This window comes from Acanthopagrus latus, chromosome 8 (assembly GCF_904848185.1).
Source record: "Acanthopagrus latus isolate v.2019 chromosome 8, fAcaLat1.1, whole genome shotgun sequence".
In the NCBI taxonomy this organism is placed as follows: domain Eukaryota; kingdom Metazoa; phylum Chordata; class Actinopteri; order Spariformes; family Sparidae; genus Acanthopagrus; species Acanthopagrus latus.
The window spans coordinates 4450447-4466711 of record NC_051046.1 but is presented as its reverse complement, the minus strand read 5'-3'; the positions used below and the strand labels follow the sequence as shown (position 1 = coordinate 4466711).

Genomic DNA, 16265 nt, shown 5'->3' with positions numbered 1-16265 from the left:
ACACGGCACTGATAAAAAAAAATTGAATGATTATTCAATTAATGCACTTGGAGGAGCATGAAGGAGACTCATGAATGCGGGGGGAAAAATACCAGGAATATATTTCTGTGCAGGTGTTACTCACAGGATGAATTGCATTTGAGCGTGCGCTGTTGTTTGTAGAGATGTGTGTGAGTGTGTGTTGCTCTAAACACTCTTTCTTCACTTCGCTGACACTAAGGTCAACTTCTTAATGGGCAAGCAAAAACATTTGCTATAATCATTAGCGCAATGTCCCTTAATGTGTCCTCGCTCTTGTTTTTTTTCCTCTCTCCATTGCTTTCCGACTCCCAAACAAAGATTGTCCTTCGCGTAGCTGGTTATTAAATATAAGATGAAGAGAGTCACGGTAGAGAGTGAAGCTGCAATCCCCGGTCCTTGTAGGGGCCTTGGCATTTAACAGCCACCTTGGGGGCAGTCTGACATGACAAGGACATATCATCCTCAAACTCTCATGAGTTGCATTATTCCCTCTCTCATCCCTCATTTCACACTCATTAGATTAGGTGATATATTAGCATAGCTCTCACTGACAGCGGCTTCTCTTGTTGGCAAGCTACGTACTTTTAAGTAATGCCCGACAGATTGCGCGTAATACTTTGTAATACACTGTAATACCTTGAGCAAGGAGGAAGATTTTATGCAAATACAATAAGTCTATCTTTTTATTACAATATCTCCCTGACTTTTTTTTCCCTCTTCTCTTTATTCTCAAATCATCTCTTTCACCTTTCTTCGTCTCTCGCTTTCCTCATCCCCCTCCTGGTACTTTTCTTCCCGTCGGCTTCATAACTCATTCAGCGTCCCCTCTGCTCTGAAAGTGTTGCGTTCTCTCGCCTCACACACCCACACAAACTCACACAGTCTCTCTTTGTGTTGCTCGAGTCGTACATCCCTTCACCTCCCGCTACATCTCTGGCTCGAATCTCTCTCGCTCTCTCTGTTTTTGTCTCGCCGCCACCACTCACCCACAGGCAAAGTCATCCCAGGTTGCCATGCTCCCTCTCCTCCGCCAATCAGATCGCCTCACTACCTTCGGAGCCATTTTCCAAATTTGGCCACTAATTGGGTTTCTCCTGCGATTAAGTCAATAACAACCTTCATATTAGAGTTTAATGTCCCCTAATGAGTCCATTTGTTGGCCAGCGGCTAATTAGGTCTGAGCTGTTTATAGATAGCCCAAACTAATTGATGGGCATGGCTGAAACGCTGTGTGTCAATCGGTACTGTAGTTGAGCACATTTCTGCTTTTAGCTTGCAGCCCTCCGGTACAGAGGCCCCCAAAACAGATTATACCGTTCTGGTTCATGGATCAGGCTGTATAATTTGTGAAACAGCTCAGCATTAACGTTAATGATAACTCCAGGGGAGCAGAATGGAATCCATTAAACATTGACTGACAAATCGTCTTCCTCCTCAACAAGCATTTAGCTTTATTAGTGTGGATTGTATTTAGGATCGCGGCTGAGGGGACTTGTGTCTGCTTTTGTTAGCTGTGGTGATCACTGAAATATTCATATCTGCCAACTGTAGACGTTTCGAGAGTGGTTGCACAAACATCGGGACTCATCATAACAGATTGAAATACATACGGCCCTGCAGGCAGCGATGGGGGAATATGAGGACAGCAGGCCCCAGCAGAAGTTTATCGAGTCAGAATCTCAGACCAATTTTTTTAACAGATCCAACTGACATGCCAAGACCCTCCCCTGGAGTTTGAGTCTACACGAAGCTGTGGCTTGATAAGGCAGTGTGTGGATGAATATAAAGTGAGCTGGAGGAGTCTGACATTGGAACTCGCCCCAATCACATGCCTCCAGGTTAGCATGCTCTCAAAGAGGAGGGGGTTTGTTTGAAGCGAGGTTGTGTGTCTGCTCACAGCTGTGGCTCTATGATAAAGAGGAGAGAGGTTTGACAGGTGAAGCCGACCGTCTTTACATTTGCTCTCTCTGTCTCTCTCTGATTCAGTTCAACTTAAATTGGCATGAAAACACCAATATGAAGCATGAGGGTACTTTCTCCCTTACTTTCTGTCTTGTATCTCTCTGTATGCTAGCATTCTGTGCATCGGTGCCTGGACAATGCTGTGTGAGGGTTGTTAAATATTTAAGTCCTCTCTCTTTGATAGTTCCTTGAGCTGAGTTTGAACAGGAACATCACCAAACACAAGTGAACAGAAGAAAACCTCTTTTTCCACCCCAGGAATTTCCTTTCTTTGATTTTTGACAAGTCTTTGCCTCTTTTAACTTTCATCAAGACAAACCATCTGTTAGAAAGATTGCTCTAAGTATTTTTCCCCAAGTGCCATCTGTTGCCTCTATACCTGCCTCCTATTTTTCTCTCAGTTTTCAAATATTTACATCCTTTTGAAACAACACCTCAGCAAACAAGCAGTACTGGGTCAGATTCTGATGGACCATTTATAGGTCAAGTGTGGCAAACAGCTGGCAAGCAACAATCTGGCTTATCATATGGCTAAAACACAAAATGGGAGATCTAATTAAAATGAAAGGATGATCAAATTAAATTAGTGGCGTGAAACAGACACAGAAACGGGTATGTAGTGGTGCCCCACCTGGCTAAATGACTGTCTGTAAGATTATTTAAATCAGGAGAGACTCGTCATATTTGAGTGAATATGTGTTCAAAAGACAATGAGGAAGTCTTGGGGGGGTTAGTAATATTTGGGGAGGTTATGTAGCTATGTGTAGAATGGGAAACCCACTCCGATGGAGTCTAGACCCTGGTGGTGCTGATGGAGGGAGAAGGATCCTGGAGATCTGATGATGGGGGAGTTGATTTTCATGAGTAGTACCTTGCCACTGGATGAGGAGCAGGAGGAAGATGGGGGTGGGCAAGGGCTGCATGCCTTAAATGACAGCTGAAAGTTCAAGTTTGACAACAGAGATGTGATTGGCTGAATCTGTTTGGTTAAATGGAGAGAGAGCACATAAAGAAGCACCCATTACAGGTGAATGGAGGGAGCAGGTAGAGAGGTGAATGAGATAATAGAGTGAGGCTCAGGTGATCAGACTAAAAAATGTGGGAGGTCTGCTGAAGGCAACACTCTTTTTAAAGGTCCCATCCCTAAGATGATTGTGGAGTCTCATTCCCAACCTGTCAAACACTGTTGCTACGGGTAAACCAGCCCAAATTGTTGGTATTTGATGAGTTGGGAATGAGACACAATAACCAACTATCTTACAAACTGGACCTTTAAGTAAGCTGCTTCAATCTCCAAGCTCTTGCAGGCAGACCCTGCTCAGGGCTGTCCTTACAATGTTCTGTTCCTTTGCTTTTTGAAATGGTTTTGTATCAGTGGGTCAGCCATTTATATGCATGAATAGCACCACACAGCCCCAAAAGCAGGAATTTCAGATTAAAACTTATAATTGAAGAAGATGTACAGAAACTGCCTGAAAGGCTGAACTGAGGGGAACAAAGTCCTGGCACCAGCTGCTGTTTCATTCTTTTACACTTCTGCTTGTATTGATATATCATTTCCTGTCTATCAATTCACTTCTTCTGCTTTATTCTATGTTGTTATCTTCTGTTTTTCTGTTTTCCTCTCTTTTATGTTTTTCAATGCAATGTATTTTGTCACGTGTGGCATTAACTTGATTTTTTTAGTTGTATTTTTCAGCGCACTGAGTCTAAATTTGTCGTATGTAATGTGCAATATAAATAAACTTGATTTGACTGACATAACTATCTATTCTGGCCTCCCCCTCATTGTAGTCACAACAGGTGTGAAACATTACTACACATGAGGTGCAGTAAATATAAAATATAGTTAGTAGGTAGTTATACTCAATGAGCCATCTTCTATGATGGGATATTATGCATTACGTGCTGCCATTGCCTCTTTTGGTCCATCTCTCATTTATTTATATATTAAGGGTCTTTAAAAAAAAAAAAAAAAAAAAATAGACTAGTTGTGAGAAAGTCAATGTGGAAAAGTTCCAAGCTCAGGCCCTCATACCTGCTGTAGCCTCAGTTTGAACCCTCATTTTGTAACTTATCCTGGGGTTCTGTCCAAAATGTCTGTCCCAACCCATTTAAATTCTGTTTAGCCCATTTGTGCCTAATAAGTAAGCGAGTAAGTAAGTAAGTAAGTGTGTAAGTGTGTAATTGTAGTGAGTTAACGGCAGCTAGCTTACTTTCCCGGTACAGGAGTAACGGTTCTAGCACGCGCAGCTCCCGGGTTAGCTAGCCGTTGGACCGTTAGCGGTCCCTCGCCCGCAGTTTGGAAACCTGCTGTCCCGGACTGGCCGACCTCTGCTCTCCGGCTCTCTGCCTCCGACTCCGCCTCTCTCAGCGCCAACACACGAGCGACCGACTCCCCAGCCTGCCTGCCTGCCGCCACCCCTGAAGCCCCTTCCAGCTCCAGCCTGTTACTCCCCAAACACCGGACTGCCAACGCGAAGCTACCTCTTTCTGCCTCACGCCAAGAGTACTCGTGATTATGTCGGAGGCAAAACTTTAGAAGGAGAAGGAGAAGTACCAGCAGGAGGGATTAGCTGCACCGGAGAAGTTTTTTTTTTCTTCTTTGCCCCCAGTTTTTTGGCCCCGCGGCGGGGCAGGACAGTCAAGGCAGGCCGAGTGGAGGGGAGGGGGGAAAACGGAGACCGTATGATGTGGATCTGGTACCTGCTGCTTGGTTCGGGTTCAGGCTCAAGAACTGTTGGTAAGTTTCTAAAAAAGCACACGGAAACTAATGTTGTTGTCCCGATACGCTCCAGTGGACGGTGGGTTAGCTAGAGGAAGGAGGAGGAGGTGAAGGAGGAGGAGGAGGGGAGGCATGTAAAATCCTCTGAAGCGTTCACTCTGTGGGGACGTTTCAGCCATAACCTCTCACTTTACATGTGGGGTTTTTCTTATCCCTTCTAACTTATTTCAGAAACCTATGTGAGAAGATTTTTCATTTCCATCGACTGGATGGGTATTTTTCTTCTTCTTTTTTTTTGAGGGCTGGAATTGGGAGTTGAAGCAGCAGCAGCCGGGGCAGCAGTTTGCTCGAGTTTTTCAAGCATGTCGGATGCATTGCACAGTGTGTGTGAATGTTCCTGCCTCACTTCTGAGTGAGAATCTTTTCGCTACAGTCAAAAAGACACCCTCCGTGCCGTACCCCACCACCCATCTACTGTGTGTTTTACTGAGTTGGGGTTATGGTCTCTTCCAGGTTAAGTTATGACCGAGAGGTTGTTGACAGGACGGTGTTGACAAGTCAATCTGTTCCTCCTGCCCCGCCATGGCAGCTGGGGGGGCCGGGTGGAGGACTCTTGTAAAGGCTGGAGGAGTTTATACATAGGAACAGCCATTTGGTGCCTTTACATGCAGCTGCAGTTTTTAGCTGCTATTCCAATCAGTGACATCCATCCACTGGTTATTACAGTGAAGTGAATATTCACACTGACTAATGAGAAACAGGTGTGTGATATTATGATGATATCTGCACATGCTACATCAAATGATGGGTTGAAAGCCCAGCGTGCATAAACATTATTCTGCAAGTGATAAATCAAGTTCAAGGTGTTTAAGGTATAATGAGCATTCAGTCTTGAAGAAAAACTACTGCAATTGATAGGGAACCCATCAACATGCAAGACACGGAAGGTGCAATATGGTTTTATTTTAGTTTAAAATGTTCAAGATGTACCTGAACCTATCAACAGAATGGGAAAATATAACAGCTTTGACATCTGTGCAGTTGCAGAGATATCCACTGAAGTTAGCTAGCCCCTAGCTAGTTTGTACCGACCCCCAGGAAGAGCGTCAGGCATCAACACATCCAAAAATACTTTTTCCCATAAGCTGTTTTACAGAAGCATCTGTAAAACTGTGGATACATTTTTTTTTGCACATCACAACCCCTGTGAAATGATTAATTTCACTTTAGCTGCATGGTTAACCTAGCTTACCAGCTAAAGGCAGCTACAGTTAGCAGTTACACTGGTTTTCTGTCTACATTATTTGTACTACAACTTACAGTATGCTGAGTGCATTCTGAGCTGGTATTGCAGGTGCATCAAATGGGTGTAGCTACAAAACAGCTCCAAGAAGCTCATGGTAACCTGGAGGACATTTTGTCATGTCAAAGTAGGAAAAGCACAGGTTTAAACAAAAAAAATAATGATGGCTTAGTCCCGTTTAGCTGCTTTGGTGGGACACTTATAACACCTGTGCTTTCCCTTCAGAGATTTGTTATTATGGCTTCAGTTTTAGGGCATGCCTCTGAAGGGATTTGGTCTCTGCGTAAACATACAGAAGACCTCTGAAATGTATGTCAACTTTTAAATATAACACTTTGTTATTGAGAGCAGAGAATATTACAGTAGTTTTTCAACTTCTGTATGTACCCATGAGTATGCTTTTGTCAATGACACTGACAGTAAAGCGTAAATAACTTATATTACGTGTGGAAGAGAGATTTAGTGTGCCAAACTGCTGCCAAACTCCACCCTCGTTTGCTCTATTTGAGCAAAGGAGCTTGCACACATGATTGATGTCAGAAATATCCCCCCCAGAATATTACTGTAGTTTGTTTTCTTCACTGCTGCTTATGTGTTGTCAGCTTTGAATAAACAAATTGTGTTTCAGACTTTTATTAGCTCACAGCCTTACCCGGGCAATAATAATGTCAGCTAGACTGTGTATTTGTGTGTGTGTGTGTGTGTGTGTGTGCTGTATTGATGCCTTGGCCAGCGTGTAAGTAATAATAGAGTTTAGATATTAATACCAGGTGTTATTGTCGTCTGACAGGGCAATGTTATGGGTTAAAATATAGCTGACAATTGAGCCAGTAATATTATGTCTAAATTGAGGCATCACTATATTGCATCTAATTTAATCGTGAAAGAAAGCCAAGATATTAATAAAGGTCTAATGCATTTACGTAAATCTATCATGGTTTTGGCTGGGCGTCACCTAGGCCATTAAAATGATAATCGCAATATTGACATTTGAAGATATGACTATGGAAAATTAAATTGGAAGAATTTCCCACCCCAGGGGGTCTGTGCTAAAAATAATAAAGCAAATAGAAGATGTATGAATTCAGTAGAATTTCCATAGTTTGGAATTTATGCACAAGCTTGAGGGTTTATTTTCCTAATGTGCACCGAAGAATCAAAATCTCTTTCTAACTTCACATAATTGCTGCTGTGAGTGATCCTGATCTACGCTTATTATGTGTGAGTGCAGTTAACTCTCTGACCACACGTCTCCGTTTCTGAATGGTCAACAAATGCTACAAAGGTGTCTTGTAAAATCAAGGCACAGTAACCATTATTTTATTTTTTCTTTCACACAAACAGATCCATTCGATTGAATACATTTCCAGAGCAGCGTTTGAAAATAACTTTACAATTTGGATTATGAAACCTCTCAGTGGAATATAAAATGTGCCTTGCAGATCAGCTAAATTAAGTCTTTACTCAAGATAATAATTGTGATAACAAGCTGAATATGTTGTAACTCCTGTTTGACACACTTAACAAGCCATACAGTATCTAGGATCATGTATCAGCCAGCTCCCGTCTAACTGAAGATTAAGAAAACAGTCACAGTCTATCCTCAATTTTTCTCCTTTTTCTTAACTTTTTTAATACTTTGTGTCAGTGTATTTGGTTCATTATTCATAGACGTTGATCCTTCATATGTTTTCACTCCAAACCTGTGTTCCAGTGTACAGCATCTGTCCCATTGTGATAATGAGATATCAAATCTAGTAATCTTGTACTCCCTTTCAGCCAAAAGACTTTACAGACATTACAGTGGACTGGATTCCTAACCTTGCACCCAAGATGCTAGATGAGCTAGATGAGATAAATCAGTGTTATGTAATATGAGATTTAGCCACCCGACCCACAGACAATGGAATGTCGCAGTGCAGTTACAAACAAACTATGAAACTGTGATGTGTATTAGAGCTTTTCAGCTGGTCTGCTCGGCCATGCACTCGGGTGGGATATTGATAAAAACAAATTGAGGTACAACATTGGAACGACAAATTAGCTTTGCATCAGTCGCCTCCTCCTTGTACCCAAGGCTGATTATTGCTTGTTAAAGATCAGCATTGTGGTATATATGCCAACTTCATAAATCTTTGATTACATTGCTCTAGCAGCCAGAGCGGCCTGGATTAAATATACTGTAATGTAGGTCATTTACAGATTGCGTGTGGTGATCAAATACTACATAGATACATTTTATATTGTAAATATATTCCAAATCCTTGCTCCCAGCTATCCCTCAAGTTAAAAACAGTGAAATCAGACACAGCACAGAAATTATCATTGCAGGTCTTTGTCTGTCACTTTATGTTTTAATGAACACACAGACTGACAATTAGACCATTTCCCTTTGGTTAAACAAATGAGAACGTTTGAGCATGTTTTCATGTGTTTGAAACCTTAAATCACTTGTACATTTGTAGCATCTACAAACATTAATACATGTAAATGTGATAATCAACCCTAGTCTGTATTTTACAGGAGTTAACAAATTTTGCATTGAACGCAGTGATGTAACTGCCATCTGTTAGTATCTGCACTGATCCATGTAGCAAGAATGATATATCTGAGCCAGATAATGTTCGACGTTTTCAGTCAGCCTTCACTGGATCTTCCATTACAAGCAGAGTGGCAATCAGCAGGTCGAAGAGTGATGTCTTTCATTTATTGGGGAAGTATTTTGGCAAAATAAACTACCTGAATATGCAATACACTCTAGTTAGAGTATCAGAGAAAGAGCCAGCTAAAGTTTGGCCTGTAAACGATGCCATTGCCCGTCTCTGATGATGTCATGAGCGTCTTCATCATAACTAGCTGCTAAACTTTGTTTCAAGCTTTGAAGGCAGAACGCAGCTAAATTATGGACATGTGGTGCAGAGACAAATATGCTTTTAAGCCTGGATGCATGTTGTGGTAACGGGAGACAGTTTTCTCTGCTGGATTAAAGATCAGTTGGTGGTTGTCGTCAGAGCACCATCCATCAAGATCTTTCACTGGGCACATCGGACATCGCCCAACCGTAGTGCCAGCAAGGTAGCCATTACGACTGACTATGTTGTTTAACATGTGTCGCTAACCTTCATCCCTACCAACATTTTTGCTTGTTTGTTCATTTCAGACCATATTCTTACATCAATTCATTGCAAGTACTCGAATATGAAAAAGACTCAAAATGCCCAATCTTAGAATGAACATTCTCTTGTAACTATATTCTACTATTTGTCTTGAATAAATTACCTCTCAGAGCTCTGAAAGCCCATGTTTTACCTCAGTGAGGAATTTTGTAAGAGACCTTGATGCTTTACATGTAGCTGTTACGCTCACGGAGTGGAACACATAAGAGGTCAGTTCTTCCACTCACCCAACACAAGTGTACAGCGCTATCTGCAAAAAAACAACCAAATCTCAAAAAGACCATATTATGCAGTCCTATCTTTTAAATGGCCCAGTTTTGATCCATGTTACCAGGCCACACACATACATACACACAGGCCAGGTGGTCAGATATATTCATCCATAACCAAAGGCAGACTATTCGGGTCATTTCTCCCACTGAATGAGGAAACAGAACCACATTGTCTCCTGCTTATTGTGCTTTGTGTTTCTGCACTGCGGCTTCCCAGAGACTTGCCAGTTGGCCCAAACCGCTATGTGTTCGTGCTTATCTCTGCGTGTCTTTGGAATAGGAAAGAGGGATAGAAAGAGAAAGAGGGTGGCTGACATGGTTGATATGCCTCCAGCCTTAGTCGCGAAAAGATGGACAGGGATTAAGGAGGACCAGTTTGGCTTTACTTCCCAAGGTTGTTAAACAAAGCCACATGACCGGAGTCATGTTTCAGATCTTTGTAACGGTGCAGCTCTTACTCCTGTAACCACTCATTGTTTTGATTCAGTTTTATAATTTATCAATCAAATGTAACTTTGTGCTTTTGACCAGTAAAGCGCATTTGTACGTTACTGGATCTTTGACCATCAGGTGGAAATCACGCTATGTTTTTCTCTGCAAGGGAGAAGTCCATTGTCCATTCTCACTGCACATTTCTGATCTATAAGTCATGATGTGTGAAAGTTTCATGAACCCTGGAATATATGGATCGATGGAGACACAGAGGAGTAACATGTACTGGAAAAAGTTAGAGGACAGCTTATAACATATTGATTTGCCATGCCTTGATGCAGAATCTTTGTTAATCCCTAGTGGTAGCCTATATTGATCGAGGACGTCCTTGCGTGTCAAGATCACACCTCCGCCCTGTGTGAACCCACTGATTTAAATAAGAGATATGTTTTCAGTATCATAGCTATTCAATATTGTTTACTTATGGAGTCTTGCCCTCACTCAAAAATGTGTTTGCTCAATAATTTTGCCCAGTGCTGTGTTTACTATCTATAGTTATTCCCAGTGGAGTGAGTCATGAGAGCGAGGACAGTTTGTGCTAGACATTGATTTTAACTGTCTACAGTATCAGGCCCAAAGGGTAAACTGAGATGAAGTTTGTCTTAAAGTGAAGTCTAAGCAGTGAATGTTAGTGAACCATTATTAAGACTGCTGTAGTCTCCAACACATGAAGAGCCGCCACTATTAATTGTTTAGTCATCAGTTGTTGTATTAGTTGCCAATAATTTGGATAATCAGGGTTAAGGTAGGATCAGCCAGTTAAGTAATTACATTCTTAAATCTGGATATTTTCTTTCATATACACACATAATATACATCGTTCTTTCATGTTGTACTTTGAGCTTCGCTGCAGAGAGAGAGCAGCCAATTCACAAGATTTACTGTTGATTGTACGGTAGCAAAAGGACAAACTCTCGACCCCATTTTGTTTTCTGTATTACTGGAGAAAAGGTGGATGAACTTTAAAAATGAAAGCCACTCTTTTTCCAGAAAACACACCCTTCTGCCCCTCTTACCATTTCAAACAGCCCTCCCTGATTGTTTTACACTACTATAATCTATAAGGGTAAAGACACCCTAAACACAGCGAGATAGATGATGCATCCCATTCATTGCCTTTGTAAAGCAGCAAACCTCTCACTAGCAACAGCAAGGAAATTATCAAGCAGAGCAGGAAGGAAAAGTTCATTTCAGTGAACTGTGACTTTCAAGAGGTGGAGATTCAAAATGTGGTGACCAGTCACTTCTGACATTTATTGTGTATTTATTACAAATTAAGTTATTTTACTACTGAAATAAGGTGCAGATTCAGGTGCAGGTGCTGCACTGATCCGTATCATCTGAGAATATAAACTGCAGCAGCCATGGAAGCAAGCAGTCACTGTGTCATTGATCTGCCCATAAGTGAATGTTTGTGGGATGTGTCAGCAACCTGACAGCTCGGCCGTGTTTGACGTGTTGTCCTCACTATGTTATGTGCAACACTAACAATAAACTTTATATACTTTTTAAGAAATACTTTAAAAGCTTAACAGGTTTATTTGATGTGTCCCAAGTCAGGCTGAACTGACAAAAAGACAGTCCATGAAGAACGTCATTGTATTGTATTGTATTGTATTGTATTGTAGATGTTCTGACAAAAGTCTCTGTTTGTGCAGTGTGAGTGCAGTTAAACTTTTTGTAAATACTCAGCTTCTGCCTGTAAAAATGTGGGCAGTTTAACACTTAATTGCTCATTATGCTGTAATGTTTTATAGTTGCAGGAGTCCTATTCAAAACTGTAATCCAAGTTTCAGACTCCCACAGTGGACTGTAACCACGCAGAGTCTTGCCAGCTGACAATCTTCGACTGACGTTGAATATTTAAATTAAAGCCGTCTGCAGCTGTGTTATCTCACTGGGCCCGAGCTGTCAGCAGCAGGCTGGACTGCTGTCAGTCTATTCTTTAGTCTTGTCCAAAATTTTGAGCCTTTAGAAGTGTTTGACCTTGAAGCTGTTGACCTGTCTTGATGCATTCATTCTGTAGACTCTGGAGGATGTGATTGTTACATTTGGACACAGCTACGAGTTATGGATTTTTTATTTTTTTTTTCGAGCCTACGCAGCACATTTTCCAGTCACCTTGATATCCCTACTTTTATGTTCATCCATGGTGCCCCCTCTGAGAGGAGAGTGACCCCCTGCATGTGTCCCCTGTGTTGCCTCGCCTGCTGTCACACAGGGAATGGACCCTGGCAGGCTGACAGCTGGCTCCCCTGCTGTCCCCCGTGATCAGCAGTCGTTTGCTGTTCTGTGTCTCACTGCCACCGTGGCAGTCCACTGTGGACACTGACAGGCTATTTTGGACTGAAATTCCAGCATCCCTCTGTCAAACCAAACAAACACTACCTTAAAGGTCAGCACGAACCCGGAGAAAAACACAGATAACATCAGGGCAGTTGATCTGCTGTTTGTTTGTTGACCCTGGTAGAAGCACGCGTGGTATGGATTTATAAACATGGATCTTCGTGTGACTTTGACTTGTCCCTTTAGATGCTGAGATGACTGTGGCCCTGAGAATGCACTCAATTCATTCCACACAACTTTAGAGAATCACTCAGAAATTATGAGGCCAATATCTGTAATATTCGCTACTACTGGCCAGTCAAAGATGTATTGGTATTGGTGTAAATTTGCACTAATCCAGTGTTATAATATCATTGCAGAAATTGTGCATATTTGTTTTGTATTATGCATGATTTTTTACTACCTAATATCAGTTTGGGCATTGGCCCAAAAAAACATGTATCTTCCATGCTCTTATTTTCATTACTGCACTGTGCTTTATCGTCAGCTGTGGTGATGCTTGTGCTGCACTAAACAACAGTGTTGACATACCTTTCACCTCATGGATAATTGCTTTGTAATTGGGATACTGCTGCGGCAGATTCATCATTCCAGTGAGTTGCCCCAACTCCAACCACCAGCTTCATATGCCGTAATTAGATGCAATTCTCCAAACCTCTAATCACAAGTAAAACGGTTATTTGGAATAGACACAGTTTTTTGATTGCAATCACATAGGCATTTGATTCCTTTATTTCTCCCTTTTGCGTGCCAAATGTGATTACATAAGCATTCAGTGTCCTGCGTGCTAAATATGCAAATTTTCTCCATAGCTTCGTGGGTGAAAAATGTTTTTCTGTATTTTTCAGTAGGATCAGATTCATCATGAGAATCACAGAGACCTTTAGTGAAACTCTTTTCTCCTTCTGTCACACAACACGATGACTCAGGATTGCTCAAAAGGTCAGGGGGAAACTCTTAAGACCAAAACTCTCATGCAAAGAAGTGGCGGCTCATGAAACAAGCCATTTGCCGAAATAAAACTCACACTATTATAATTGAGGTGCCATGGAGTGTGACATTCCAGTGATTTGCAGAATGCACTGAATTTTCTGTCCCAATCTCAGCATAGAACAGCTGTATGTCATATTGTCAGTAATCTGTATTTTTTTTCAAGGTCCCATCCCGTATTTGTTCCAAGCAGATTTTTTTGCGTTTCTGTAACCTCATTCTGAGAGCACAAGCCTTTGGCCAGGTGCGATGGAGCAAGAGTAACAAGAAGACTAAAGCCTCACTTCGTCCGATATTCACCCTCAAGGGAGAGACGTGAGAGACGTGACCCGCCCTTTCTCTTTGCAGCAGATTGACATAAACTTGATGATGCCAGTGGAATTCTTTCACCAATTATAGCGTGCTCACTCACATGGACACCCGTTTGATTTAGCAACCTCTCAGGTGAAATCCCAATCAAGGGACTGAAAAGCTACTCAAGGCTACTCCTCCAGGCGAGCTCGTAAATGAACAAATAAGATCAATCTCAGTTCAGTCAACTTGAAATAATTGCCTATTTGTCACAATTAATTTCAGAGCCTCTACTCAAGACCCCTTGATATTGATATTGAATTTCCCATTATTACATTCCTGAAAACCTACTTGTTAAATGGAGCTGAATCCAAAGAATTAGTCTGTGTGTTAAATGGATGATAAAAAGGGTCAAGGCAGGCGGAGATAATTTATCCATCTGATTGTGGGAAGAGAGGGGAAGCTCAAAGTAAATGTGTGTAGGTGACACATGACTCCACCTCTGTAGTGTCACCAACATGGCCTAACCCCATGAGCTGTTGGCTCCTCGCCCCAAGCATGCACACCATTCTTTTTCTCTCTCTTCTGTACAGGATATCAGGCATTTTTGTGTGAGTGCTTGTTAATGTATAAGGCACAGTGTATACACGCAGTATGTAAAAAGGGTAATCCTCTCTTGGACAGGGACCAGGGGAGGCGAGTCGCTCATCTTCACAGGAACTAATCACCTGATCCCGCCTGCTGTTTACAGAGGCAGTCTCGCCAGCCAAAATCAAATGCAAAGCCCATGTTAATTACCTTAATGCTGCCTGCCTGTCAACCACGGCTTGGCAGCAGCCACCAGCACTGGGCCACGAAATAAATTCTTTTCACTTTTTCAGTGAATACCAAAGACGAAAAGACAGGCTTCTCAGGATTGAGAAACAGAAAGCCATTTTTTACCCTCTGATATTTTGAACCGGAGAGAGCAGATGTGGGAGGGGGAGTGAAAGTTGGGGCGTTGTGGAGTCGGCAGGGGCATGGAGTTCAGGTCATTATTGGTCCCAGAACCATTAGTCTTGCCCAGGTCCAGTGTGTCAGAGATGGTAATTGAGTCCGTCTCTGTGCAGCCCGCTCTAATGAGAAGCTGCAGGCCTAAGATTTGACTAATTTCTTTTATGCCCAGGACGATATGTCAGCCTGGCTGTCCCATGCCTAATGACTCCAGATACTTAATGAAGGATTGGTGGGATTTCCAAAGACTTGGATGAAGCTTTATATTAGTGCACTTCAAAAGTTAGTGCACTCGGGAGACTCATGTAATGATGTTGGAAGGCCCTTTGATGTCCTGACAGTGCATCGTGCCAATGATCAAAAGCTGTGTGCATTACATATATTTGTATTTACACATTTTTTGATCTATACGTATATATTATTGATTCCTTACATAGTTTTATATATTGTTGTTCATGAACAGCTCATTCCTCATAACTGTGAAACTAGGAATACTTAATAATCTTCCTCTAATTAAAGAACAACAAGCTTTCTTGGAATAACTGATGATGTTGAATAAAGTTATTTATCTTTTTTTCCCCTGTGGGTGTTAATTAGCGATATACCAAAACTAAATAGCCAGTCAGTCTCAGTCTTTATACTCAGACAATGGCACGTCCATCACCCTGTCAGTCCAGCTTCAGACAGGTAATCTTTCTGATGCAGCTGAATTTCCCAAGTGACATTTCCAAAATGCTAAATGTGCTCACTGGAAAAGATGTGCACAAAAATGCCATGCACCCTCAATAACCACGTGCTTTTAGAGATGCCTTGACCTGCTTGCTTCCACGCAGCCTTCGATGGGATTGAAAATGTCTTATACGGTAACCAGTCGAGCTGGTAAACATCACATTTCACCCTCATGTGAGTCTCATCTCCACCGTGTCCGCTATGGGTCAGGAGCTCATCTGTCCTGAAGGAGCAGCACAGCAGCTGATTATGATGGATTATGATAGATTCCTCCTTGACTGACCTCTGCAGCCAGTCACACAGACTTCACTGCACTTACACGCACACACACTTAGACACTCATAAATCAACAGACACAAACAAGTTTCAACAAAGACACATAAATACTGATACACAAAAGTGTGCACACTTGTGCTGAAACTTAAATGTTAGCGTCGCAGTGAGAAGGCACATTCACTGGATAGCAGACATGGACACACATACGTACTGCAAGATAACACGTCACAGTATAAGATCATACGTGCTACGTAGTGTATCTTGTCAGGTTGGCTCCGATCTGTAATCTTCAACCAAACCCAATTAACTGACCAGAAACTCGCATGAAAGCAAATACAGCCACCAGGAAATAAAAAGGACAAGGCAAGCCCAAAGAGTCAGAGCTGCTTCCATTGGTGGCCATTAGTTTTCATTTGGCTTGGTGTCTTTACTGGTGCTGTGCAGAGCACTTTGAGCAGTGTGTCTCTGTCAGACTGGCCACCTCCGTCTCTGACTCCACCCGCAGCCTCCGCCTCCCTGATCCATTACCACTGATGGTGCTGGTGCAATGAAGAGAAATGAGGCCAATGGCACTAATCGTTGGTGCAGACTGATGCATGTCCAGTCACCTGGTCAGCTCTTTGCATTTCAAAGGGAGCAGAGGCCATCAGGAACAATAGCAAGTGAGAAGAGACGATGGCGAAATTGAC

At 42.1% G+C, this 16265-nt stretch overlaps 1 protein-coding gene across 1 annotated transcript in view; it reads left to right on the top strand.

Annotated features, from left to right (window-relative positions):
- Positions 1-4243: 4243 nt before the first annotated feature.
- The window catches only part of ldlrad3 (low density lipoprotein receptor class A domain containing 3), a 78180-nt gene continuing 66158 nt past the window's right edge, over positions 4244-16265 (top strand). Inside the window, exon 1 of the mRNA XM_037107951.1 lies at positions 4244-4726. Within this exon, the coding sequence (XP_036963846.1) occupies positions 4672-4726 (55 nt within the window). The 5' untranslated portion in view covers positions 4244-4671. The remainder of the gene's footprint in view (positions 4727-16265) is intronic.